We start from the raw sequence: 27268 nt of genomic DNA, 5'->3' as shown, positions 1-27268 counted from the left end.
ATATATATATATATATATATATATATATATATATATATATATATATATATATATATATAGCTCTGAAAAGGAACATTTTTCAGGGGCAGCTCTCACTTTGCGAGTGCACTTCTGAAGTGCCTGAAGGTAACAGATAAAGTGTAGTCTGTTTTGTGTGTCTTAGATGAAGAGTCATCTCCTCAGCCCACTGTACTCGAGGGCCAGGGCAGCTTCAAGCTCGATGGCTGGTGGCTTAAACTCCGCCAGTTTCATGGGCTGATCGTGAAAAGGTTTCACTGTGCCAAGAGGAACACCAAGGGCATTTTCTCTCAGATTCTGCTGCCTGCTTTCTTCGTATGTGTGGCAATGACTGTGGCTCTGTCTGTGCCTGAGATTGGTAAGAACTGCTTAAAATAAATTAGATAAATTAAATAAACTACTTAAATAAATTAGATCAGTAACTTTTGTTTAAAAATAATTTAGTTGATGATTTGATTTTTTGTTTTTTGAGTTTTTAGACATTTTTTTTAATTGTTATAGCAGATGATTTGTTTAAATAAATGCAGTTTTTTTATTATTCATCAGAGAATACTGAAAAATAAATAAGTCATTTCCAGAACAATGTTGAGCTTAACCAATGGTTAATTATGAATATAATTAATTATAAGTCGAAACTATTATTTTAAAGTATTACACGTTTAAATTTTACAACATTTTTTTACTCTGAAGTTGAGCATTGAAAACTATTAGAGAAAAATACTAAGTTAATGTAATTTATACATTTTATTTATATTATGTATTTGATATAATTTCATTTTTAATAATTTAGATTTGTTTTAATTACCATCTAAAGGCTGATTTATACTTCAAGCGCACACGCATGCTCCAGCACAGCCTTCGCGTGGTCGCATAGCCCTTGCCTTGGCTGACACCGACACTGACGCGCACCTCTCCAAAAATGTAACTACACGTTGCAATGACGCATAGCGCAAGCTCTGTGATTGGTTGGTTTGACAAGTGTGGGAGGTGCTGTGAGCTGCGAACTTGATTGAGTGAATTGTCGAGTCCTGTGAAGGAGATCCAGATGGAAACGTTTGTTTTGTGTTTACGTTACGATAACAGTTGTTGCACGTCCTCCTGTTCCTATGCAATGCAACACAAACAGCACGCCGAAGTATAAATGCACGACTACGCAAGGCATGCGTCGTGGGTCACAGCAATTACTCGACTCAGAAGTATCAATTAGCCTTAAGTCTGTTTTATTAACATTAGGCAACATATTTACACATTTTTTAAAATGTATGGTTATTTCTTTCACATTTAAAGTTTTTTATAAAGCATTAAAAAGTACTTAAGGACTTAATGTTGTATTTTTAATTATTGTATTTATTACATGTCATTTCTTTTAAAATACGTTGACCTTGCCATGAAAATAGTCATAGATGCTGCTACAACAGTAAGAACAAACGAAACATACACAATTAAGAGCAATCAACACATTCCAAATGAAACGTTTTGTTAGTAGCTACAGTGAAAACTCTCCACTGATCCTTAATTTAGTTCATTTTTATTTCTGGATAAGATTACGTTTAATATTAGTGTTTATCTTGAACAAAAGCTATGCAGATCTTCATCAGCCCAGAGTGAAGGCTGTGCTGATGCTGGTCTTTCTCTGGTCCCTGTAGGTGACCTTCCTCCCCTGATCCTGTCTCCATCTCAATATCACAACTACACACAGCCTCGAGGAAACTTCATCCCCTACGCCAATGAAGACAGATCTCAATACAGGTCCGACACATATCCTCACTGTACAGCAAAATAACTTTGTGAACATCTATGAGTTGTTTACAATGAATGTTTGTGTAATTAACTATAATGTAGTCACAGACAATGATCATGTTTACTTCACACACATTTTCTGACAACTCACAAAAGTCAGGTTATTGTTATAAACTGGTTTACATACCAACCAATAACCCAGAAATCTTTATTAATAAATCATGCTATCTTGCGATTGTGATGTCAAAATGTAGTAACTTGTGCATCTAACTTCAAGTATTTATTATATTTTGTCAGATGTCATGTTCAATAAATCATTAAAAACCAAAGCATATTGCTGTATGCCAGCAGGAAACCTAGAGCTCATATGTTGTATGAGTCAAAATGACAGAAAAAGAAGTAAAGAATCATTGTACAATTCCCACCATAAATGTTTCATTTAACTTAATTTTTGATCAGCGATCAGTCAAAAAACACTCAATGTTGATGTTTGTTCAAACTATTTAAAATGAGCTGAAACAACACAATTGTTGAGTATTTTGGGGGACAACTTAATTATTTTATTTTCAATCCACTTAAATTTGTAAAAAATAATAAGTTAACTTGTAATGTAATGTGTATTAATATAGCGCATTTATTGTGGATGGCCATACACCCAAAGCGCTTCACAATAATGAGGGGGGTCTCTCTTAATTTCTTCAGGTTGTCCCAACACAATTAATTGTACACAATCCTGCATTTTACCAGTGTTGCTAAGAACTTTATTTGGATTACTTTATTGGCAGTTTTCTCAATACTTCAATTTTTCTGAACCCTCAGTCTCCTTATTTTCATTTATTATGTCTCAGCCAAACATCAATGCAAAGCTTATTCATTCAGATTTCAAATGATGTATCAATCTCAATTTCTAAACAAAATATATACGTATGGTCCAGAGTCACTTATTTCATATACTTACAGCTATCTTTTATTCTGCTGCATGAAATGAGAACACATTTTTAAATTCTTTGGGTCAAGAAGTTTGCAATATATCTATTCTTCTTTTTAAAATCTGTAGTGAGGATGTGTTCATGTCACATGTCGCACATGCACAGTTCTTTTGTTTTTGTTTCTTTTCAGTTAATTTGTTGACATGCTGGTCAAAATCAGCAAAAATGTAACAATTGGTTTGTGCTTAAGCTGTTTATGATCTTACTCCAATAAAGGAAATTGTACAGCATAATCAGGTTTGTCTCTGTTAATCCTATTGTGGCTTTCTTTGCTCCAGGACTAAGTTTTCTCCAGACGCAGGCCCACAGAGGATTGTTAACACCCTCCGTCTGCCATCTGGAGTCGGTGCGACTTGTATCCTGAAGACTCCCTTTAACAGCACCCTGGACCAACTGGCCCAAACTCTCAATCCTTATGCCAACAACTCTAAAACCCTGGCAGCCCGCTACTTTGACTCTATGTGCCTGGACTCCTTCACGCAGGGTGTGCCTTTGTCGAATTTCGTTCCCCCTCCGCCCTCTCCTGCCCCCTCAGACGACCCGGAGGCTCATTTTGAAGACGGCCTGTGGAACTACACTGCAGCTCCTACTACTGTCAGAGGTCAGACTTTACAGTTTTACGCTTGTTTTATTTCAGCCAAGCTCAATATATATTATGTTTATGGGAAAAGTGGTGCAGAATCTGAAGTTGTGCAATTTAACGATTTATAAAAAATATATAAATATTATATATTTATTTATATATATATATATATATATATATATATATATATATATATATATATATATATATATATATATATATATATATATATATGTATATATATATGTATATATATATATATATATATATATATATATATATATATATATATATATTAATGATTATGGCAAAGCTGTGTTTCCAACAAGATGATGTGTCATATGATGCAGGGTTATTTTAGTAATTATTTTAGCTGTTGTGTCTGTTATTTTAATAGTTTGTAATAGTTAACTTTCATTTTAATTATAAATACATTTTTAATAGATTTGTTTGTTTAGTTTTGTGTTTTACATTTTTTGTGTTTTTTAATATGTCCAAGGAGTTTATTTTCATTTTTTTCTGTTAGTTTTTCGTTTTTTTAGTTTGAAGTTAAACGAATTTAACATTTACAGCTTTGTCCGTATGCAATGTTTTAGTATTAATTCAACGCAAGTCTTTGTACATAAGGCCCCTGGTCAAGTCCTTACAAGTATGAGTCCTTACAAGTATCAGCTGTGTTTGTACAATCATGGGTGATTGGGAACTGGTGTGTGTGTGAGGTGTTTGATGGGAAATGTAGTGCAGTTCAGTAGAAGAATTATAGTTCTAGTTATAATAAATGTCCTTTAGCGATCTAATAGATCTATTGTGACAAATATTATTTCTCAAAAATAATTAAAGCTATGAAATATAAAATACTGGCAAATATTTATATCAAATAAATCCAACGGTCAGTAAATATAAAAATGAGACAATACAGTGGTTAATGCTGAAAGATTTGCACCTTTGGAGATTTGCACCTTTTGATGATATCAGGAAAGGCTGAAAATAATTCCTGTGCCACACACACCTGCTGACTAATGCTATACTTAAGAAATGAATTTTACCTTGCATAATGTAGATTATTCTAAAGCATCCTGTTTGCCGACTCTGCCTTTTTTCATGATGCTGTGCATTATGGATTTTTGCACCCGTTGATAAGGTTCCTGTTATCCTGCTGTGTCCCCTTACAGAGATGGCCACGTCTCCCCCGACTCTGCCCTTGAGTATCCATGAGCCGGTGCGCTGTATCTGCTCTATGCAGGGCACAGGCTTCTCCTGCCCCAGTGGAGTTGGGGGTCGACCTCCTCTGATGAAAGTGGTGACCGGAGACATCCTGGTGGACATTACAGGTCGCAACGTGTCTGAATATCTCCTGTACACGTCTGATCGGCTCAGGTTACACAGGTAATATTCTGAAGAGGATTATATCATGTTGAATTGAAGTTATACTGAAGTACTGGGGTTGGACAATGAAACTGAAACACTGGCCTATTTAGTGTTAGAGGTTTCATGGCTAAATTTGACCAGCCTGGTGGCAAATCTTAACTAATTGCACATTCCACCCATAAGAACAGTGTGAAGGTTTAATTAGAAGAGTATAAGCACAGTTCTGCTTAAAGTATAGTGCAATGCACACATCATTATGGGTGACAGAGATCAAAAGGGGACAAATAGTTGGTGAGTGTCTCGCTGATGCATCTGTGACCAAGACAGCTTCATTGTCCAGCTCCTGTATGTTGAAATGCAAATATAAAGGCCCACACGGAATCTGTATGCGCAGAAATCTGCAGATTTCCACAGATTTTTAGCCCATCATTGAGTTTATTCATTTACTTGTGTAAATGTGTGTACATTTATATTTATTCAGTTTTTAAATTTATTTCAGTAATATTATTGACTAATATGAAAGTGATCATTTAATTTATTTGTAAATTAAAGTTTGTAAATTAATGTTTTCTGTCTTTACGTAGCTATATTATATAATAGACTTGCTTTGTTAACCAAATAAGTGGATCTAGATGGATTTGCATTGTAAGCATTAAATAAAAAGCTGTTACTTTTTATTTCATATACTAAGATTTTGGTTACAATACTCCCAAAATAATTCCACATAAATCCACAGATTTTTTACAAAGTCTTCAGCAGAAATAGCAAAAAATATCTGCAGATTCTGTCTGGCCCTAAATATTAGTTAGACCTGTAGTATTAACACTGAATTGTTAGAATTAAATAGATATTTCACTTAAAAATGACTATTTACTTATCAAGTGTTTCCAAAGATGCACAAGTTTTACTTTCTTCTGTTTAAATTGAAAGAAGATATTTTGAAGAATGTTGGTAAGTAAACAGTTAAGGGTGCCCATTGACTTTCATGTAATTTCTTTTCTACTGTAAAAGTCAGTAAGTACTAACTGTACCTTTTTACTAACTGAACATTCTTCAGAATATCTTCTTTTGTGTTAGACAGAAGAAAAATGTAAGGATTTGGACTTGAGGATGGTGAGTAAATTTAACCCATATAATTGAAGTCAAAATTATTAGCCCTACTGTCAATTATTTCCCAAATTATGCTTAACAGAGAAATGATTTTTCCCCCCAGTATTTTCTATAATTCTTTTTCTTCTGGAAAAAGTCTTATTGTTTTATTTCAGCTAGAATAAAAGCAGTTTTTCTTATCTTTTTTAAATAATCTACAGAACAAACCATCATTATACAATGATTTGCCTAATTACCCTATCTTGCCTAACTAACCTAGTTAAGCCTTTAAATGTCACTTTAAGCTGAAAAATATCTAGTAAAATATTGTGTACTGTCATCAGGGCACAATTATTATAATAAATAGTTTATTCGAAATTAGTTTCCTAAAACTTTTATGTTTAGAAATGTGTTGAAAAAAACCTAAATATATATATATATCTATATACAGAGGGCTAATAATTCAGGAATGCTCATAATATCTAAATACATTTATTTTATTTATTTATCTTTTGCTATTGCCCCTTTAAGACTTTTATAAAAACTCATTATTTTGCTATGTGAAATGCTTACTCTGAAACTGTGCTTTTGCTGCCAGGTTCAATAAAGTTATTTATTGAGCATTTTTGCAATGCTAGCAAAGTGACGAGGTGAACCAAGTTGCTGAATACGGAATATTTTATTATATGGTCTATTATAATTGCTCATTTGTGAATGTGCTAGTATATTTATCCTCATGACATCAGTGCAAACAAACAATTTTAGAAAGAAGTCATTCATGCATTTCAGTTTTCATAAATGGACTTTTTGATTCTCAATTCCAGGGAACAAAATCATATTTTAGTTTTATGGTGTTTGGTTTTAGCTATATCATGAACTGTAGCATACTGCATTCTGATTTTGTGCTCTATAAAATTTATTAATGATGAAAACTGTGGTGTGCTTATGAGAATGCTTTTGTTTGTCCTGCAGATATGGAGGCTTTACTGTTGGAAACATTCAGAAATCTGTCCCAGCATCCTTCGGGAGAAAAACACCACCTATGGTGCGCAAAATAGCAGTGAGGCGATCCTCACAGGCAAGTCGAATCGTCTTTAATCTTTACACATAATGTAGTTTTAGAGCTGATATCTATTAGATTTGAAGTGTTTGTCTTGCTCTGCAGGTGCTGTATAATAACAAAGGCTATCACAGTATGCCAACATATCTAAATGTCCTCAACAATGCCATTCTCAGAGCCAATCTGCCCAGTAGTAAAGGAAACCCTTCTGCATACGGTGAGCATGAACTAGCTGCAGCTAACTTGCTAGTACTGAAAACTTTGATTAAATGAGTTCTTTCTGTATAATTTTGCATGGTTAAAGAGTCCTCTTGATTTTGGTGTCAAATCCAGTCAAGTAATTTTTATTTCAGTGGGTTTTTTTTACATTGTTTTAAACAGTGAAGTCAATAATCAAATGTCATGAAGTTTTATCAGTGGTTCAGTGGGTACGATCAGTTTCACAGAAAATAAATTTTTGTTCCAGTTAAGTGATGATTCAGTTCAGTTCAATATGAATGTCATTTCTAAAGAATGATTCACTGTAAGTGACCATTCACACAGAATGCGTCTTTGCATCTAAAAACACAAGGATTTAGTATTTTTTTATATAAAAGTAGCTCCTCTGCCATGTTAGCATCAGGGTTTATACAGTCCTTGAAAACTTGAAAAAGTAATAGAATTTTACTTACATTTTTTAAGGCATTTTCCAGGTCTGAAAATGTTTTAGAAATCCAAATAAACCCAAAATGTTTTGGAAATGTCATGAAAATTTTCAATTCAGTTCAGCTTTATTTGTATAGCGCTTTTACAATGTAGATTGTGTCAAAGGAGCTTCACATAAATGGTCATAGTAATTGAAACAGAGTAGTTCAGTTTTTAGTGTTTAAGTTCAGTTCAGCTTAGCTCAGTTCAGTGTGGTTTAAAATCATTACTGAGAGTCCAAACACTGAAGAGCAAATCCATCGATGGGTAGCTCTACCGATCCCAAACCATGCAAGCTAGTGGTTATCTGTGTACTTGGATATATTTGAGAATGAAATATTGGGTAAATGTTAAATACAATTGCGCTGTGCATCCCTTCACGTGACGTTCTCTGCAAGTGGTAAAATGCAACTCCTGGTTTCAGCTTCGCCTCACTTTCACCATAATTAAAGAAACATTTTGAGTGTCATGTTCAGAAACAATCTCTAACTGAAGCTACTAGCAGCGATGAAAGGGACCTCGCACCTGGGCTCACCACTACCCAGTGGCCTTAGAATAAAAGAGAATAGTGGAAAATAATAATTTAAGCTGATAATTATTTTAAAAAATTAGAAAATCACAAATTTAAGCCAAACTTCCTTCTGTCAGCAGCATACCGCCTATGGCTGTAACTCAATATTGGCATGTAGATGTCTTTTGGAGAGGAATTTCATTGAACATGTGAATTGTCAGTCAGATTGGACATTGTGTGGTCATAAATGGAGTTATAAGTACTTCCTCTTCCATGGCAAAACACTGAACTTTGTCAGTTCGCCACGGACACGCCCTTCAACGAAAACTTTAGATCTTCACAATTTTACATCACACAGGCTTTTGGATTAGACTGATGGAACTTAAATTTGATCTGATAAAATTGTAGGAGGAGTTTGTTACAGTGTAAAACATGTCATTCCTGTTGGCAGTTGGTGGTGCAATTACTGTAACTGGATAATGGCATGTATACGTGTTCAGGTCAGGACTCTTATCATGTGAATTTTGAGGCAGAGCAGACAATGCATGTTATAACAACTTCCTGTTTCGTAGCAAAACATCAAAGCTTGTGAGACCGCCACGAACACGCCCTACGCCGAAAATTCTAGATCTTCACAATTTAACATCGCCAAGGTCTTTAGATGACAATAGCCTATTTTTGATATTAATCTGATAAATTCTCTAGTAAGAGTTCGTTAAAATACAACATCTGAAAATGGCAAAAACTGTACTTTTTGCAGAGGAATATATTCCTGTTGAGTTTCAGATTTCACTCTGAGACTTTTGTTGTGGCATGTTTGATGTGTGTGCTATTTTTTTGTACGTGTGCATTAAACGTAGCTCTGGGGACACTTCATCAAATGTTTATAGGTGGTGCTGTCAGATAGCAAGATACTTTGTAAAAACAATTTTACAGGTATAAAAATGAATATAAATTACATAGATTGTCATGTATTTTTTTATATGCTGTAATAAAATGGAACCTGCATTTCTGCTTATTTACCATGTGTACGTAGACATTACATGAAAATTAGGTCATGAATATTTACCTGAACATTTTTTAAAAGTCATGGAAAAATCCTGGAATTTTTGTAGTAAAAATGTGTATGAACCCTCTAACATCAATTAAAACAATCAACAAGCAAACAAAACCGTCAAAAGAAGGCTGCAGCGCCTGCCCCGCCTCCGAATTCATTTGATTGGTCCACTGCTTTAGAACTGACACTGATGAGTAGCATTAAAGTTCATTTAACTTTAAGAAGTGAGAAAGTTTAAAGAAGTGAAAAGTTTAAAATATGTGAGGTGGTTCACTAAGTACATTTAGTTTACATAGAAAAACAGTCGAAAAGTAAAGCATTTGGAATGGAAATACATGTTCTGTGTGAATGGCTCCTCAGGCAGCTCTACCAAACTAATAGAGTGGAGGAACTATGATGCCACCTTGTAGGCCAATCATCTGCTAGCATAAAACTGATTCCCTCGATAAAATCCCTTTAAGATTTTCCCATAGGCTTTTCGAAGATTGCAAATAATAAGCTCTGTGTTCAAACACAGTTCATTACACTTACATGTTTTGTCCAACCGGATAATCCTCCCACGCAAATACAACTTTTCGCACTTTTGGATTTTAAATGCAAATGCAAGAACTGAAAAGCTAACATTAGGCTATAAATGGACTTCAGTGCCTTCGGGGCATTCGCCTGAGATGTCAGCACCACCCTGCTACAGACATCTTTTCTAGCTTACTTTTAGAAATATGCTCCATGACAAAGATTTAATCTCTCGGTTTATTATAATCCACGTTATATATTATAAACAAATATGCAAAAAACACATCTGTATGGACTTACGTGCCTTTTGGATTGTTTTTTATGTGGGAAATACATTTGTTTTGCTTTACCGTTGTTGTAAAAGTTTTAAAACACATAGTGACACTTTAACATAAAACACTTCAGCTATAGACTACAGAAATGAGGTGTGAGGAACAAGTCTATATGCCTGCAAGTTCCATCGTGGACACAGAACAACATTCAGCCCCTACCACATATGCTGTAGGCTTTAAGAAGTGTAAATATTGTAGTCATGATAGAGTTAAATGTGTTCAGATGAAAAAAAAATGATGAAAAATCAATTGATCACATTAAAATGACAGTTATTATGTACTTTTACAAATTTAATCACACGTTTGCAGACAGACTGCACTGGAAAGCAGTATCTTCATAAGATCGATTAATAAAAATACATGATCAACAAATTAATCTTGTCTTGACCGTATCTACAAGTGAAGGTATCATCTACACACAATATAATTTCCAAGTTAGAAAAATACTACAAACTATTTATGAAAATAACAGACAACTCCAAAAGTCCAACTCTAGCGGGCTGCATTTCATTCCAGATCAGTTCAATGAGGTATAATGTCTTTGACACTGCCTGTAGTCCCATTTAGCAACTTGATAGCAACCGTCTTTTTAAAGAAGCATAAGAAGCATAAAAAAATCAAGAGTTGGATGTAACCAATGTGTTTTATGTTATAGAATAAAATGTGAAAGTATCTTGAGTTTGTGTTTGCCACAAACCTTATTTAAATGATTTAACCGAAGTCCCATTCAAAAAACCCATTGACTTTGAGACGAGGGAACCGGAACTGCTAAAATGCTTACTCACGTTCAGGTTTTTGCATACAAATTGACGTCATAGTTACTCCACTCTATTGACAATTGTTATTATTATTGCATTAGTGGTAAACTTTGCTGAAAAGCCTGCATATTCTTTCATTTACAGGCATTACAGTGACCAATCATCCCATGAACAGAACCAGTGCCAGTCTTTCTCTGGATTATCTGTAGGTTTTGCTGTCCTCTCTGTGTTTTGTTCCAGCCCTTGTTGCTGCACATTGCTAATTTCTGTTTTTGTATTTGTTGTGTAGGCTCCAGGGCACTGATGTGGTTATTGCCATCTTCATCATTGTAGCCATGTCTTTCGTGCCTGCGAGCTTTGTGGTCTTTCTGGTAGCGGAAAAATCCACCAAAGCCAAACACCTGCAGTTTGTCAGCGGATGCGACCCTGTCACGTACTGGCTAGCAAACTACATATGGGACATGGTATGTTGAAGGAGAGACTGACTGTGTGTGTAAAACTTTCCTGAGGGCTTAACTAGTTTACACACAGATTTGTTTTTGTCCTTCCGCCCCTTTAGCTGAACTACCTGGTTCCAGCTACATGCTGTGTCCTAATTTTGTTTGTGTTCGACCTTCCTGCGTACACGTCACCTACAAATTTCCCAGCAGTGCTCTCTCTGTTTCTGCTTTATGGGTAAGAGCTTTCCTTATGAAGACTTTCTAGTGCTGACAGTAAATCAAATTGTATCTAAAAGTCTTGAAAACGTCGCAGTAAATGTGAGATTTTACTGTCTGTTTTTAGCTGGTCTATAACCCCCATCATGTACCCAGCCTCCTTCTGGTTTGAGGTGCCCAGCACAGCTTATGTTTTCCTCATAGTCATCAATCTCTTCATTGGCATCACAGCCACGGTGGCCACTTTCCTCCTCCAGCTGTTTGAGCGCGACAAGGTCAGGAAACAAGACAAACAGTTTGACATTATAATTTGTGTCTATTTATGAATTTAAATAAAATAAACTATTTAATTAATGAAATAAACAGATTTGTTTTAAGTTGCTTATTAAAAATGACTGTAGCCAAAACAAAGTATTATTAGTAGTATTTAGAATGAAAATGATTTAAATATGGTATAAAATGGGTACAGACATCAGTTGTCTGTAAAATGGAAATGTCCTGAACATATGATTCTTTAACTCATGATAACAATGTTTTCTGTGTTCTCAGTTTGCAGTAAATAATTCACACGAAATGTATTATTATTATTTTAAAATACTTTACAGATATATAAAGTTGAAGTCAGAATTATTATCCCCCTTTGAATATTTTTTTCTAGTTTAAATATTTCCCAAATGATGTTTACCAGAGCAAGGAAATTTTCACAGTATGTCTGATAATATATTTTCTACTGGAGAAATGCTTTATTTTGGCTATGATAAAAGCAGTTTTTTATTCTTCAAAAGCCATTTTAAGGTCAATATTATTAGCCCGTTTAAGCTATAGCCTACAGAATAACGATCGTTATACAATAACTTGCCTAATTACCCTAACCTACCTAGTTAAGCTAAATAACCTAGTCAAGCCTTTAAATGTCACTTTAAGCTGTATAGAAGTGTCTTGAAAAATATCTAGTCAAATATTATCTACTGTCATCATGGCAAAGATCAAATAAATCAGTTATTAGAAATTAGTTATTTAAACTGTTATGTTTAGAAATATGTTGAAAAAATCTTCTCTCCGTTAAACAGGAATTGCGGAAAAATTATTCAGGGAGGCTAATAATTCTGACTTCAACTGTATGTATGTATATGTATATATATATATATATATATATATATATATATATATATATATATATATATATATATACATACAATTATTATAACAACTAATTGATATTATTCCATTTATTTATGGATTATATTATTATTTTTCTGTAAGATTAATTTAAAAAATGGAACTATATGGTAAAAGAATTTGGGTGTGTATGCACTTTCCTGGCTGCAAATTTGCTAATTATAATTGGCCATTTTCTGAGTGATACCATTATTCTCAGTGCTTGTCTTTATTAAATGTACTTATCAATAGGGATGTCCCGATCTGGTTTTTCTGCCCTCGAGTCCGAGTCTGAATTATTTGATTTTAAGTATCTACCAATAACAAAACCCGATCCGATACTTATAGAATACATAACATAGAGCGAAGAAACAGATCCAGAATGTTCCTTATTCTTTATTTAATACACCTTATTTTAACATTCAACAACTCAGTTAACAAACAGAGCGCTTCTGTGAGGTATCTTAAACAATCAAGTCATAAATAACACCAATTCTTCACTTTTGGACGTTAGTGCAACACTAAATATTAAAAAAAAATCTAATTAAAAAACAAATTGCACCTCAACTTAAAATACCAAGTAGGCAATCCCAAGTTTACACATCTCACAGTTTGCTATGGCAATGTTGTCGTAATCAACTTTATAATACCTCCAGACCACAGACACACTTGCGCTTTTCATCTCAAGCTGCTTCTGTGTTTTACTTTGCCAGCCAATAACCAATAGCATCTCTGCAACAAAGTGATGTCATGCCGCACATGTTGCTGTTTCTATGTGAAGTTAAGAAAGAGGTCTAACTCTGTGCCACCGCATGAGAATATGTATGTATGTATGTCTATATATTTTCAAGTCCTGATCAGGAGGTAACGTCTGTTTCCGATCGAGTCTGAAACCACATGATCGGGCCCGATTTACAAACACGTGATCGGATCTGGACATCCCTACTTATAAATGGCTTGTCCTACCTTCGTCTAAAATCAAATTTTTCTTTTACTTCACAGGACCTGAAGTTGGTAAACAGCTACCTGAAGTCATGTTTTCTCATCTTCCCCAACTATAACCTGGGTCACGGATTGATGGAGATGGCCTATAATGAGTATATCAATGAATATTACGCCAAGATAGGTGTGTGTGTGGTCCATGCATAACCTCAGGGCAATTTTTAGCACTTTCTTTGCTCTTTACAGAGGGTTAAATGCCTCCTCTTCCTTCACCTTGCAGGCCAGTTTGATAAAGTGAAGTCTCCATTTGAATGGGACATTGTGACGCGGGGACTGGTAGCAATGACCATTGAGGGCTTCGTCGGCTTTCTCATTACAATTCTGTGCCAGTACAACTTCCTCAGGAAAGCCCAGTGAGTGTGTGCTTGTATACAGGACGTGTTTGATGGTTTGAAATGGAAATGCAGTAAAGGTCACAGTTTTGTTCTGATTGAAGGAGAGTGCCTGTCAACAGTCAGCCAGTGGAGGACGATGATGTTGATGTGGCCTGTGAAAGACGCCGAGTTCTGAGGGGAGACGCTGACAACGACATGCTGAAGATCGACAACCTAACCAAGGTCAGACACTCCATGGCATTTTATGCATTCTGAGTTATTTCTGTGTCAAAGAGTTGCAATCTCATACTAAGCATGGCCGCAGTTTTAAAAAGTAATTTGCAGGTGACATTACAAAAATAGGCTGCGTGGTGCTGCAGTGGGTAACATTATCGCCTCACCGCAAGTAGGTCACTGGTTCGAGCCTCGGCTGGGTCAGTTGGCATTTCTGTGTGGACTTTGCATGTTCTTCCCGTGTTGGCGTGGGTTTCCTCGGTTTCCCCCACAAGTCCAAAGACATGTGCTATAGATGAATTATAGGTAAGCTAAATTCGCTACAGTGAATGAGAGTGTATGTGTGCCTCCCAGTGGAATAAAAGTTGTATAAGTTGGTGGTTCATTCCGCTGCGGTGACCCCTGATTAATAAAGGGACTAAGCCAAAAAGAAAATGAATGAATAAATTACAAAAATACTTCTTCCTGGTTCATACAAGTTTCAGTTTTCAATGTATGATGTCAAAAAAGGCAGGAACCCTTATAAGGGCACTTATACAGGAGGAGGAATGCATTAGCTCCGCTCATGACACTCCTTCAGAAGCTCAGCTGTTTTCAGAGAGAATACAACCCTGTATTGTACCCTCTTTAATAAATCTAATCAAACTAAATACTTTTATGAGGTATGCAATGCTACTACTCTATATTGTTACGTGCCGGCTCAAGTAGCCAAGAAATGAAGAAGAGAACCAAACCAAATAGAAAGAAAATGCAAAAAAGATATGTATTTAAAGGCTACAAAAAATAAAAAAATAAAGTTTAACGAGGCACAAACAAAACTAGATTCTTAAAGTTTGAGAACAAACTTTGAGGCTGGCTTGTGAAAACCTGACGGTAATAGTTTATTTAGTTTAAACAGTTTAAAAAGTATGAAAAGATGATAGATAGATAGATAGATAGATAGATAGATAGATAGATAGATAGATAGATAGATAGATAGATAGATAGATAGATAGATAGATAGATAGATAGATAGATAGATAGATGATGGATGGATGGATGGATGGATGGATGGATGGATATATGGATGGATGGATGGATGGATGGATGGTGTGATAGCATGAGTCAAACAAGCCAATCCCCGCTTCTCTACGATGTTCTGATATTGAGATATAGCTGCTGTTATATCGTTGCTAGGTTAGTCTGTTTTGTTGCTATGGAGTGGATTGACAGCTTGGACTAATGATGTATCAAAGCATCAATTTGAACCTCTATAATGGCAGTCTATGGGACAGTTTCTAGGGTCCCAAAAGTGGTTGCTAGGGTGTGGCCAGAAAGTTAAAAGCTCATCAGTTATTGGCAGTTAGGTAGTCTGAGTTAAATGAGCCCAGTTAGAAGCCTGTAGGACAGTCTGATGCAGAGTTATGAGGTCACAAAATTTGGTCCAATGTTAAGTCAATGGGATTTTTCCGACGGTCCCGGGACGTTTTTCGGAAAACCAAAAGTCGGATCAGTCGGAAAAGATATAGCAACCCGAGTCAGACCAGTTTGGAGGTCTGGTGTGAGTTTGGTGGTCATAGCTTGAAAGCTCTAGGAGGAGATAGAGTTTAATTTTTTGTATCAGAAGAAAAATAGGATAACAATAGTCTGGCTTGCTACACAAGGCAACCTAATTAAATGTCCAACATAACCATATTAGGTTCAAAATAACAACACATAAGATTAAATGACAAAATAAACAAAAATAATCAATGGGTTAGTAAAACAGTAGATCTCAATGTCTCCTAGAACACAGTTTTGCCGTAGGATGTCAATTAGCCGCACATGCTCATTCTGATGACCTATTAACAAAAGAAAGCAAAAACCCAGGAACCAGAACTAACCAATCACAAACCAGTGACCTGCGTCCAAAATCGCCTACTACTCGGTAGGTTCTGCATTTAAATTTACTACTCGACCATTAGAAAAGTTTGCTCTATACAGTATGAATGCGAGTAGTATGAATGTACTACATCCGCCATTTTATAATGATCATGTGATCTACCCACGTCAGTTGCATTGTTTCACTCCCATTCATTAATTCTCTCGCAGTGCATCATGGGATAGCATAGCATCCATCGGATGCGCACTTCAGAATCTCGCCGGAAACAGTAGGTCATCCAGGTGCTTCTCGTATACTGACTTTCGAATATTACTCGGCTCGTAAACTGTTTTAAACAAGCTATAAGGCGTGGAAGTATATGATTTCAGACACAGCCAATATATACTCTTGAGAAACTGTGCATACTATGCCGATTTATAACTCTGTCTAATTTTTTTATCTGTCCTCAAAAGATCCTCAGAGTCTTTGTCTCTTCACAGGTGTACAAGTCTCGTAAGATGGGCCGGATCCTGGCAGTGGACCGATTGTGTCTGGGGGTCCGTCCTGGTGAATGCTTCGGTCTGCTGGGAGTGAATGGGGCAGGAAAGACCACCACCTTCAAAATGTTGACAGGAGATGAGAGCACAACAGGGGGAGAAGCCTTTATCCAGGAACACAGGTGCTAAGCTCACACCACATCTCATCTGTTAGCAAACTGCTAAATCCTCTCTCCATATCATACTATGTTTTTCAGCAGTATGGAGGGTAGAACTTTCGTTGATTACATTGTTACATTTATGTGTACAAACAAATCTTAACTACGACTAAAGGGATAACTTTACTCACCCTTCACTTGTTTTAAACCTATTTGATTTTATTTCTACTGTTGAACACAAAGGATGATATTTTGAAGAAAGCTGGAAACAACTTGCCTTTGACTTCCATAGTATTTGTTTTTCCTACTTTCCTGGTTTTTAGCTTTCTTCAAAATATATTTTTAGCATTCAACAGAATAAAGAAACTAGTAAATAGTGAGTACATTTTTATTTTTAGGGTTAACTATCACTTTAAGACAGTACAATCCATCTATCTGTTTAGCCCCTTTCACACATACAGACCTTTCCGGAAAATTGCCGGCAATTTTCCGGAAAGGTTGTATGTGTGAACAGGTCCTTTTTGAAAATACCGGTAAATTCGTTCTGGCTATTTTCTGGATAGAGAAGTTGTAACATTACCAGCAATTTGCCGGAATGCTGCACTCTGTGAATGCAGAAGGAAGATTCCCGTAATAAGCGCGTGCACGTCTAGAACGTGCTGACGTGAGACGTCTGCTTTAGCCAATCACAACAGTCAGGCGCATTTACGTCCGCACGGTTTGTGAGAATAAAAGCCTTTGAATATTTTTCCAGACACATTTAGCTGCTAGAAGTTAGTCAGATCACGTTTATATGTTCTTCTTAATGCCAACTGTGTAAATAATCATCGATGAGATGCTTATGATAAGCCGTTGTTTGTTTACCTTCAAGCTTTGCGTGCGCCTATGAGCGCCTGCACACGCACATATTATGAACATCTCGACATGCGAAAGTGATCCTGCGAAAGTTGTTCACAATATTGATCATCCACAGAGTTTGTAATTTAGTCAAATGTTTACAAATACAAGCGCAGCCGTTTAAAGCTCATTTGTGGTGAATGATGTCAGAATTTACCGGTATTTTGGAATGGATGTGTGAATGCTCTTTTCCGGAAAATTTCCGTAACGTCCTCGCCTGTTTGAACAGCGCTTTTTTCAATATACCGGTAAAGTCGTTCCAGAAATTTTCCAGAAATTTACCGGTATCACTGTGTGAAAGGTGCTTTTGTCAGTCCAGTATATTTGTAAATATCCCACAAAGAGAAAGACAGAAAGGCATATACCACACTTATGCCAAAATATATTTCTATTTTGTCACTCCTTTTTTAAAGTTTCTTGAGGTTTATATCCTACATTTGCATTGCTAATGTAAATGGGTGGTCTCTTTGTCTTGCAGTATCTTGCGGGAGCTGTTACGTGTGCAGCAGAGCATCGGTTACTGCCCTCAGTTTGACGCTCTGTTTGATGATCTGACGGCTCGAGAGCATCTGGAGCTCTACACGCGCCTCCGCGGCATCCCATGGAAAGATGAGGAGCGGGTGAGCACACAGACACGCATGCTGAGCAGTGACAGAGCATTCTGTTCATGCGCTTATCAGTGATCATTGAGGGAGGATAAGAGCTTATGGAGGCTCTCCTGAAATCAGCTCGAAGAGTGTGACCATCTATAATTAGAAACTGCAAAATTAATTGTTCATAGTGCGAGAAATAGCAAGTGTTTATTTTTTGCTTTCTCTCTCTATTTGTGTCCTGAAGGTGGTTCAGTGGGCTTTGGAGAAGTTGGAGTTGTCCAAGTATGCCGACAAGCCTGCTGGCACCTACAGCGGAGGCAACAAACGCAAACTCTCTACAGCCATTGCTCTGATTGGATACCCATCGCTCATCTTTTTGGTTAGAGCTGCCTGTCACGCTTGACTTTTTGTGTGCTTTTGACTTGACTGTTGTGTTTTTGACAGCTGAGGTCAAAAGAGTTTCACTTAATGCTTGCATAATGCACTGTCTGACAGCTAGCTTTCTGTGTCTGTGCACTCAGAAAACCCAATATTATAAGTTTAAACTGACAAGGCTTTCAAACAGAGTAATGCCTTGCTGCCAGAGTAACTGAGACACTAGGGAAAGGCACCACGCTCTGTGGGCGGGGAGCTCATTTGCATTTAAAGAGAAACCAAAAGTGAGTATTTAGAGCACTTACTGTGCTTTCACACCTGTGATTTAATTCTTTTGTTTTGAAACAAGGATTAAAATTGTTACACATTTGCGTTTCTAAACAGACCAAAATAGCAAAAACAAGTCTTGTGCAAGTAAACTCTCATCACATTGGTCAGAGTTTCAGAGTTTATTTTGCAGAGTCCTGCGCAGTTTTCATGCGACCTTATTTTAATTTATGACTATGAGCAATAGGACATTATAAGTGAAAAGCTATGTTTTAATTTTGAATGGTGACACCCACAGACATTGTCACCAGATATAAATCAGAGGTAAGACTTTCTCATACATAGCAGTTGACTTTACATTACAGATAGATATAACAGATAAACCAAGACTGCCGTTTGGTCAATTTTCCTTACGGGTAAACAGCTCTCATTAATAGTTAACATGCTTTCACTTTCGTATCTGACATTAAACACACATTTACCTGTAGGAATGACATCCCGCCCTATACTGTATTGGTCTATTACATATCCATAATTAAATGTGATATAGCCTGATTCGGATTGTATCGCTTTCTTACTACAATCGATCCACTTCAGAGTTTCATTCAAGCCGAGACCACCTCATTCAGGTAATCTTGGAACGATTGAATTGGTGTGAATCCGAGCGCGATTGCTTGATTTACAACTGTGGAAACGCGCTAGTTGCTGAAACAAAAGTCTAGCTGTACCCTTAGTGTTGGGTGTAGTTAGTTGTAAATTACCTAGTTACTATTGTAATTAAATAACGTTTCCACTGGCATCATAAAGCAAGGAATTATTTTTTGTTTTCATGTTATTTAATTGCAGTTACTTACAGTATAATGCACTTGTCTGTAATACTGTAAAGGAATTCAAGTAATTGTATTTTTGTTACACAAAAATTATATATCATAATAATTCTATTTTTTAATGTAAAAGTTACATTTAAAGTTTTAATTCATATAGAAATTAGTTTATGAAAATATAATGCATAAATTCATAGTTATAAATATTATTATTATTATTATTTATTAGTGTTATTCAGATAGTTTGCATGATAACCAACTATTCAGCTAAAGAGGTTAAGTTTGTCTGACAATTTGTAAGTTATTACAGATGCTTAAGAAACAAACAATGAAATGAGTATGAAGTAGGCGGTTGTTAATTTGAAACAATTTTTTGTGTGAGAAATATGTTTAACATTTTTAAATGTTTTAAGAGGTCTGTTTGACCCATGTTCAATTAATTTAATATTTCCTGATGTCTATGCAATAACATTTCTAGTGATTTTAAAGGTCTCGTGAAGTGCTTTGAAATGTTTGACGTAATCTTAATCTAGTGTAGCTCTTCTCCTTTTTTTAAAACAGCCAATAGCATTCTGCCAGTAAGAGGGGTTGAGCTCAAGCGCATCTAATGAAAAGCAACTGAGAAGCTTCTTGAATGGGCTGGGCACGTCAGATACTAGAGAGCATTTGATTGGTTATGATTTAATAACAAAAACTACAGTATAAATGTCAAGTTCGAGGTTAGGAAAAGGAGCGAGGACTCAGGTGCAGCAAAAATGGGTTTTTATTAATTATAAAATGAAAACAAAAAGGCAAAACAAACAACCCCGAGGGGGAAAACTCTAATAAAACAAATAAACAAACTTGACTGGACTGGCAGGACAAGACAGGGCTGGACACAACAAGACAGGAAACTATCGACGACGAACTGGCAAAGGACTGAAAACATGAGGGGGATTATAAAGCAAAAAGTAAATTGACACACAGGTGAACATGACAAACTAATAATGAGTAAACAAGGAGGGAGGGACTAGACAATAGACGGGAGAGCGCATGACACAGAGAGACAATACAAGCCATGCGCTCACATAACACAACACTGAAGCACACGACAAAAGCACGTGACCACAATGTAAACACCGAGCCACGTGCTTTGACAAAAGACGCAAGACACGAGCACACGATGAATGAAAACACTCACCGTGCGCTCACACACGCAGCGTGCATGCTTCATCCCAGCGCCGAACAAAACCAAAACCAACAAGACTGAGACGCTGGGAATGAAACACCACGCTGCTGACAGACGAAAACACAAACACGAGTACAAGAGCGCACGCGTCTGAGGGACGCAGAGCGCGCGCGGCCGCGTCAAGCAGGAGCGCGCACACTCTGCGTACACCCACGACGGCGCGCGCGCACACAGAGACAGAAACAGGACCAGACCTGGGTAGTGTCCGAGCTCTACCACCAAAACAAGAATTTAAAAGACCAGAGTGGCAGAACCCTGACAATAAAGTGACGTGAATAAAACCGTTGATCTATTTAGGCAGAAGTAACAGACTATAAGCTTTACATGTTGAAATGCAAGTTTTAAATGCAAGTTTTGTCACTGCTTCAGAGCACACTAGCTTACAGATATCTTAAAGATGATCAATATTGATACTAACATCTAAAAAACGTTATTTTAATTCATGGGACATTTAAGTTGTTTTGGGTCAAGTAATTAAGTTACTTTTAAGACTGTAACTTAGAAAAATTGTTTAAATACAATTTTAATAATGTTATTAGAATTTTTTTTTATTGAATCAACTTCCCTAAAATCCCTGGGATATTTCAAGGTCATCTTTACAGACACAAGAAGTTTGGCCAGTGGAGAAATGGTCATGCCCAACTGAGCCTGGTTTCTCTCAAGGTTTTTTAATTCTTCACTTTTCGCCAACTGGCTTGCATGGTTTGGGATCTGTAGAGCCGCACATCGATGAATTTGCTCTTCAGTGTTTGGACTTTTAGTTGTGACTATTAAACCACACTGAAATGAGCTAAACTGAACTGAACTTAAACACTGAAAACTGAACTACACTGCTTCAATTTACTATAATCTTCTATGTGAAGCTGCTTTGACACAATCTACATTGTAAAATCGCTATTCAAATAAAGGTGAATTGAATTGAATTATTTGCATGCTTCAAACTTGTCATTTAAAAGGTACAAGTCTTATAAAAAAATGACATAATAGGACTCATTTAAAATAAAACAAACAATTGATTGGGAATAATTGTATTTAATACTGTAAGCAGGACTAAACATGGTCTTGTATGTTGTTTGTCTTCATAGGATGAGCCCACCACAGGTATGGACCCAAAGGCTCGCCGTTTCTTATGGAACCTAATTCTTGACATCATCAAGACGGGCCGCTCAGTAGTGTTGACGTCACACAGGTGCAGTATCTAATATAAAGGCTATTTTGGGTTTTAAAAGAACAGACCATTTAATGTATGATGTTCTGATGTCCTTGTTTGCAGTATGGAGGAGTGTGAAGCGCTGTGCACTAGACTGGGCATCATGGTTAATGGCAGGTTCAAGTGTCTAGGAAGCATCCAGCATCTCAAAAACAGGTTTGAAACTAATTCTCGGCCACTAAAATGTATGATTCAGGAATTCTACATTTATGAATGTGGGCATCTGAGTGCATTTATGACATTTTGCAACACTGTTTATTCCTTTATATTTATTTCAGATTCGGAGATGGATACATGATAACAGTACGCACTAAGACCACCGCTAGCGTTAAAGAAGTGATTCGGTTTTTTAACAGAAATTTTCCTGAGGCAATTCTAAAGGTGAGATTAGGTTAGATTAGGTTATGTTTTAGATCTGTATTTTCTGTTTACATTTTTTTTCTATTTTTTATGTATATGTTCTATTAATTTTAGTTTTGGTTTTTTTAGTTTGAACTATTTTATTTTTCAACTTTAACAATTAAGAAACAACTTGCTTGCGCTTTGGCAGCTAGCCGAAATACAAAAGCCTGAAGGTGCTGTATGTAAGTTTTTGACCATTCTAAAGCAAAACAATACCATAATATGTTTGGAGATATTTAAGAAACATGCTAAGTGAACATTCTTGTTTATCTAAAAAACAGTGCTAAGTCAGATATTCTGCTTTGAAAATGTACCTAATGTGCCGAAACAGCTGTCTTTGTTTTGGTTCTTTTAACTTCCTCACCTCCGATTGACAGTAGCAGATTCTGAAATGAGACGCAGATTCAGAGTTCCACATGAGCTGGTTATTAATTAGCAAATAATATAAATATTAAAAAGGTAAACATTAGGTGAGCAGGTTACATTGTAACCCCTTTGTGCTAATACCATGCTATGTGATAGGATTTGCAATTTAAATACAGTCCTTTAGAAGCATGGAATATGCACTCACTCATGAAATTGTAAGGTTTATAATCTAATTAATGCATATTATACCTCTTTAACATTATGAAATGTAGATGCTGAATCACTGATGTGTGTTGGTTTGCATTATTTCACAGTTCTAAAGTTCAATTTCAACTGGTTTATTTTCAAGATCTGAGATGACCTGTCTGCTGCTGCTTTTTAGAAGTATGGCAATAAATGTAATGTGAAATGCCATTCAAACTCACATTGTCAGCACATAAAACTGAATGAGGACTTTATGATTGTTTATGAGTGTCAAAAGTGGCTGATCTGTTCTGCGAAATTTTTCACTGCGTGTCACTGCATCCCAAACGACTAAAAAAATATAACTGAAGAAATGTCCACTGTGCTGAGCGAGAGCACGTCTTGCTGAACAGCGCACCATCAATGACGTAAGCGTGCTCAGGCGCAAATGCAATGTTAGTGCGGGCCATCGGGGAGACAGGAGGGGGGACAAGCATGCTTTGGCCCGATTCAAGGCAACTGTACATAGTGTGAGTACGCCCTTAGTCTCGATAGTCATGCTCGCTCCTGTTAGTCCTCAATTTGGCAACCTTAGCTTGCGTGTGTTTTGATCCAGGAATGCAATACTTAATTAAACCACTCGGTGTCAACTTTACATACTGCACCTTTAAGTTTAATATTTAAATGTTTAAATAAGCATCTATGAAGAGTTCTGATGCAAAAACTTCTTAGTGCCAACTGAATAGTTTTTCAAAAAAAAAAAAAAAACATTTATCTCTGACTCCTGTGTGTAGGTTCTGCAATTTCACTTTTATAGCAAATAACCATAGCTTCTTTTCTTTGGCTTTAAAGTAAACAAAACTGAACATAATCATAGGAGGCTGCAAAAATTTTAGAATTTTTAGAATATAAATTTCAGAGGTTTTTGCATCTGAAATCTTCATATCTTCATTTTATTGTCAGTAATAAATGAATTTATGGTAAGAATGATGAACAGAGTTTGACTGGAAATCTAGATTTGCTGTGCGTCAGCTCAAATGTCTCCAGAACAGATGGCTGTAGTATACAAGCACTTTTGTGTTGTCAATTTGGACTGTAATGTATTGTAATTGTATAAGACAATGAATTTTCCTACTTGCAGAAAGTTGCAAGAAGCTTTCCCAAGCTGTTTTCGTATAGTGCTGACAAATCTAAGTATACATGTGTGTGTATATTTTAAGCTTGCTTCGCTTGCAGTAAAAAAAAATGTAAACTTGTGCGTATTTCTTTCACCTAAGGAGCGACACCACACAAAGATTCAGTACCAGCTGAAGTCAGAGAACATCTCTCTGGCTCAGGTCTTCAGCAAAATGGAGCAGGTGGTGGAGGTGCTGAGCATCGAGGATTATTCCGTCAGCCAAACCACACTGGATAACGTAAGTAAACCTCGAGAAATAATACTAGTTTAAAAAGTCATCAAAGTGCATATACATCATTTTAAAAGGGGATTTATTTTTCAATGTCCTTCTAAGACTACCTTTAATGCTCACTAAAAGCTTCTGATTTTCTAGTACTGTCTTCTGTATGATCAATTTGAAAAGGCTCTGAACAGAGACCTATAATGCCCCATTTTACAAGATGTAAAATAAGTCTCTGATGTGCCAAGAGTGCGTATGTGAAGTTTCAGCTCAAAATACTCCACAAGTTTTATAACTCCTTGAAACTACCCCTTTTAGGCTTTGATCTAAATTGTGCTGTTTTGGTGACTGTCCCTTTAAATTCAAATGAGGTTGTGCTCTTTTCAAAAGAGGGTGGAGCTACAATCGTAGCAGTAGATTCAAAACAGATCTAATGCAGTGTTGAGCTAGTTACTGAAAAATAGTAACTAGTTACAGTTATTAGTTGCTTCATTCAAAAAGTAACTCATTGAGTTTATTGGTGACTTACACTAAAAATTAATTTGAGTTACTTTTCTAAAGAACATTTTTAATGCTCCCATTAATCCCATTATAATGTCACTTCATTGCTGCATGGAAAATAAAGTTGCTTCAGCATCATAAAAGTTGTTGTATTTAATCCTTAAACATGTTCCTTCACGGGTTGAGCATGAAAACTAGCAACAATATAAAACAAATACAAAACCTTTATGAAATAAATGAATGAAAGTAATCTGAATTATCATTCAGAATTAATTTGGTGAAACTCAGCACCAAAAAAAAAAAAAAACCCTGCTATTATAGACAACCCTAAATGCATTTTAAACATAACAAAAACATAACAGCTGCTCAAAAATCAAATCTATGAGCAATTTTCAAACTAACCACAAATTAAATGTATGTCAGCAACTTATGCAAAGTAAGCTGTGTATATTCAAAGAGCAAAATCTACTGTGGTATAACAGCTATAGAAATATGTAAAATATGTACAATAAAAAAAAAATGACAGCATTTTTCTGAACACTATACATTTTAAATAACGTGTTCTGAAATACAACAGAAATGTGCCACTGTGTCTACTAAACTAATCAATTTTGTATACAGATAACAAATGTGTGATTATTTATTTGAAACAACAAACATTACTTAGTAGTATTAGTAATAGTAATTAATAATAGTAACGTTAATAGTCTCTCGGTCTCTCGCGAGCACACTTGGCCCCTCTTACGCACACTCAGTCTCTCTCCTAGACACACTTGGTGTACCTCGCTTCCATTCGTGTTTTTTTTTTTTTTTGCTCGACTTTGTTCAGTTTGGTACCTCATACACGACGCGTCATCTTTAAGGTGGTTGGTTGGCATCCACCAATCCCACAATGAATTGTCGCTGTAAACAGGAACATGTGAAATAGACTGCAGCCAAAATTAATTGACATACCAAGTAACGGGCAAACGCATCATATTATAATGTTATCAGAGTTAATATATTGTAAAAATAATGTGTTACAGTATTAGTTACTGTCAGAAGTAATGCTATTACAGTAACAGATAACTAGTAAGGCATTATTGCCCAACATTGGACTAACGTTATATCTTTGTGAAAAACTGAAAATTTGAAAAGAAGTCTCTGAAGAAAGCAATCTATGAAGACAATGGTGTTCATGTGCATCCTAAAACTCCATATTTATAATCCTCTTAATCGCTGACATTAAGCTCAGCAGGTGAAAACTCTAATGGCAGACGGCTGCTTCTAACTGTTTTGACGTTCTGTTCTGGGCTGTTTTTTGCTAATGAGGAAGAGATTGTTAATAAAGCTGCGGTCACACTAGAGTTTGTGTGTGCAAAAGTCTGTCAGACGGCGCTGCAAAATGGGCCGGGATTAAACAAGATAATTAGACATTTATAAAAAATAAAAATAAAAAAGAGAGCAATTGCTCCATGTTTAAATTTCTGTCCAGTGAGGTCATGTTTTGTTCTTCAATTGGTTTCACGCAGTCTAGTGATGCGATTTCAGAGTTTCAACAAGCTTGAAACTTGACGCATGAGTTTGCGTTTCCGGTCTGATGCATTTGCGTGTGTATGAATGGAAGTCTATGGGGAGAAAAGCTTCATAGGTGTGGCTTTACCACTCTGATGACACATACAAAGGGAGAGTTTTTTTTATCAAGTGTGATTATAAAAATATAATTATTTTTGTACCATTAGAGGCTGGCTATATTCACACAGTATTTTCACACAGCTGTGCTTAAATCTTTTATAAAATTTATATTTACATGATAGATCACCTTTAAATTGTCTTAAATTGAATTGATTATTCTGCATTTACTGATTACAATCATCTTATCATATTGTTATCAGTTTGTTAATGCAAAAGCCTAAATCAGTGTGCAAATTAAACCCAGAGGCTGAAAATGTTATGACATGAAAAGTAGTAATGTCTTATTCTCTACTTCTTTTTAGGTCTTTGTTAACTTTGCAAAAAAGCAAAGCGACAACTTAGAGCAGCAAGAAAGTTCTCCATCTAGTGGTGGCCAGTCGCCACTGCAGCATCTGCTCAGCCTCCTCAGGCCTCGTCCTGCAAACACTGAGCTCAACGCCCTCGTGAGTGAAGAGCCTGAGGAACTGGAGAGTGATGATGACGAAGGACTGATCAGCTTTGAGGAAGAGAGGGTAAGACTCATAAAAGCTACATTTCACTTGAAGAGATTCGATTCAGTTTGAAATGAATCAATTCAATTACTCTTATTACCAGTCCTTTCAGGTTGCATGTATTTAATCAAAACTAAGTAAGTATAAAAGCTGTCACGTGATCCTTCAGAAATCACTCTAAAAAGCTGATTTTACACTCACAACTGAATTTATTTGGAATCATTTGATACAGTTTAAATGAAAAGGCTGATTAAGAAATATAATATTTTGTGTGACATTACATTAGTCTTACAAACTTA

At 36.0% G+C, this 27268-nt stretch overlaps 1 protein-coding gene across 5 annotated transcripts in view; it reads left to right on the top strand.

Annotated features, from left to right (window-relative positions):
* abca2 (ATP binding cassette subfamily A member 2) overlaps positions 1 to 27268 on the top strand; it is a 148360-nt gene that overhangs the window by 117234 nt on the left and 3858 nt on the right. For 4 of the 5 annotated variants that reach the window (XM_087253484.1, XM_087253481.1, XM_087253482.1 and 1 more), the window contains 21 exons: positions 164 to 376; positions 1665 to 1767; positions 3026 to 3348; positions 4503 to 4716; positions 6760 to 6865; positions 6953 to 7064; positions 10847 to 10907; positions 10992 to 11166; positions 11262 to 11377; positions 11486 to 11633; positions 13519 to 13642; positions 13739 to 13871; positions 13955 to 14075; positions 16407 to 16585; positions 17937 to 18078; positions 18296 to 18430; positions 21831 to 21934; positions 22019 to 22111; positions 22234 to 22336; positions 24184 to 24321; positions 26781 to 26990. In XM_087253484.1, the coding sequence (XP_087109610.1) occupies positions 164 to 376; positions 1665 to 1767; positions 3026 to 3348; positions 4503 to 4716; positions 6760 to 6865; positions 6953 to 7064; positions 10847 to 10907; positions 10992 to 11166; positions 11262 to 11377; positions 11486 to 11633; positions 13519 to 13642; positions 13739 to 13871; positions 13955 to 14075; positions 16407 to 16585; positions 17937 to 18078; positions 18296 to 18430; positions 21831 to 21934; positions 22019 to 22111; positions 22234 to 22336; positions 24184 to 24321; positions 26781 to 26990 (3053 nt within the window). Of the gene's footprint in view, positions 1 to 163; positions 377 to 1664; positions 2247 to 2293; positions 2977 to 3025; positions 3349 to 4502; positions 4717 to 6759; positions 6866 to 6952; positions 7065 to 10846; positions 10908 to 10991; positions 11167 to 11261; positions 11378 to 11485; positions 11634 to 13518; positions 13643 to 13738; positions 13872 to 13954; positions 14076 to 16406; positions 16586 to 17936; positions 18079 to 18295; positions 18431 to 21830; positions 21935 to 22018; positions 22112 to 22233; positions 22337 to 24183; positions 24322 to 26780; positions 26991 to 27268 lie in introns of those variants that run through there. The other variant, XR_015491196.1, reaches the window with a different exon arrangement.

The sequence above is a fragment of the Danio rerio genome, chromosome 5, assembly GCF_052040795.2.
Source record: "Danio rerio strain M-AB ecotype USA chromosome 5, GRCz13ab, whole genome shotgun sequence".
In the NCBI taxonomy this organism is placed as follows: domain Eukaryota; kingdom Metazoa; phylum Chordata; class Actinopteri; order Cypriniformes; family Danionidae; genus Danio; species Danio rerio.
This window is presented reverse-complemented; position numbering and strand designations above follow the sequence as displayed.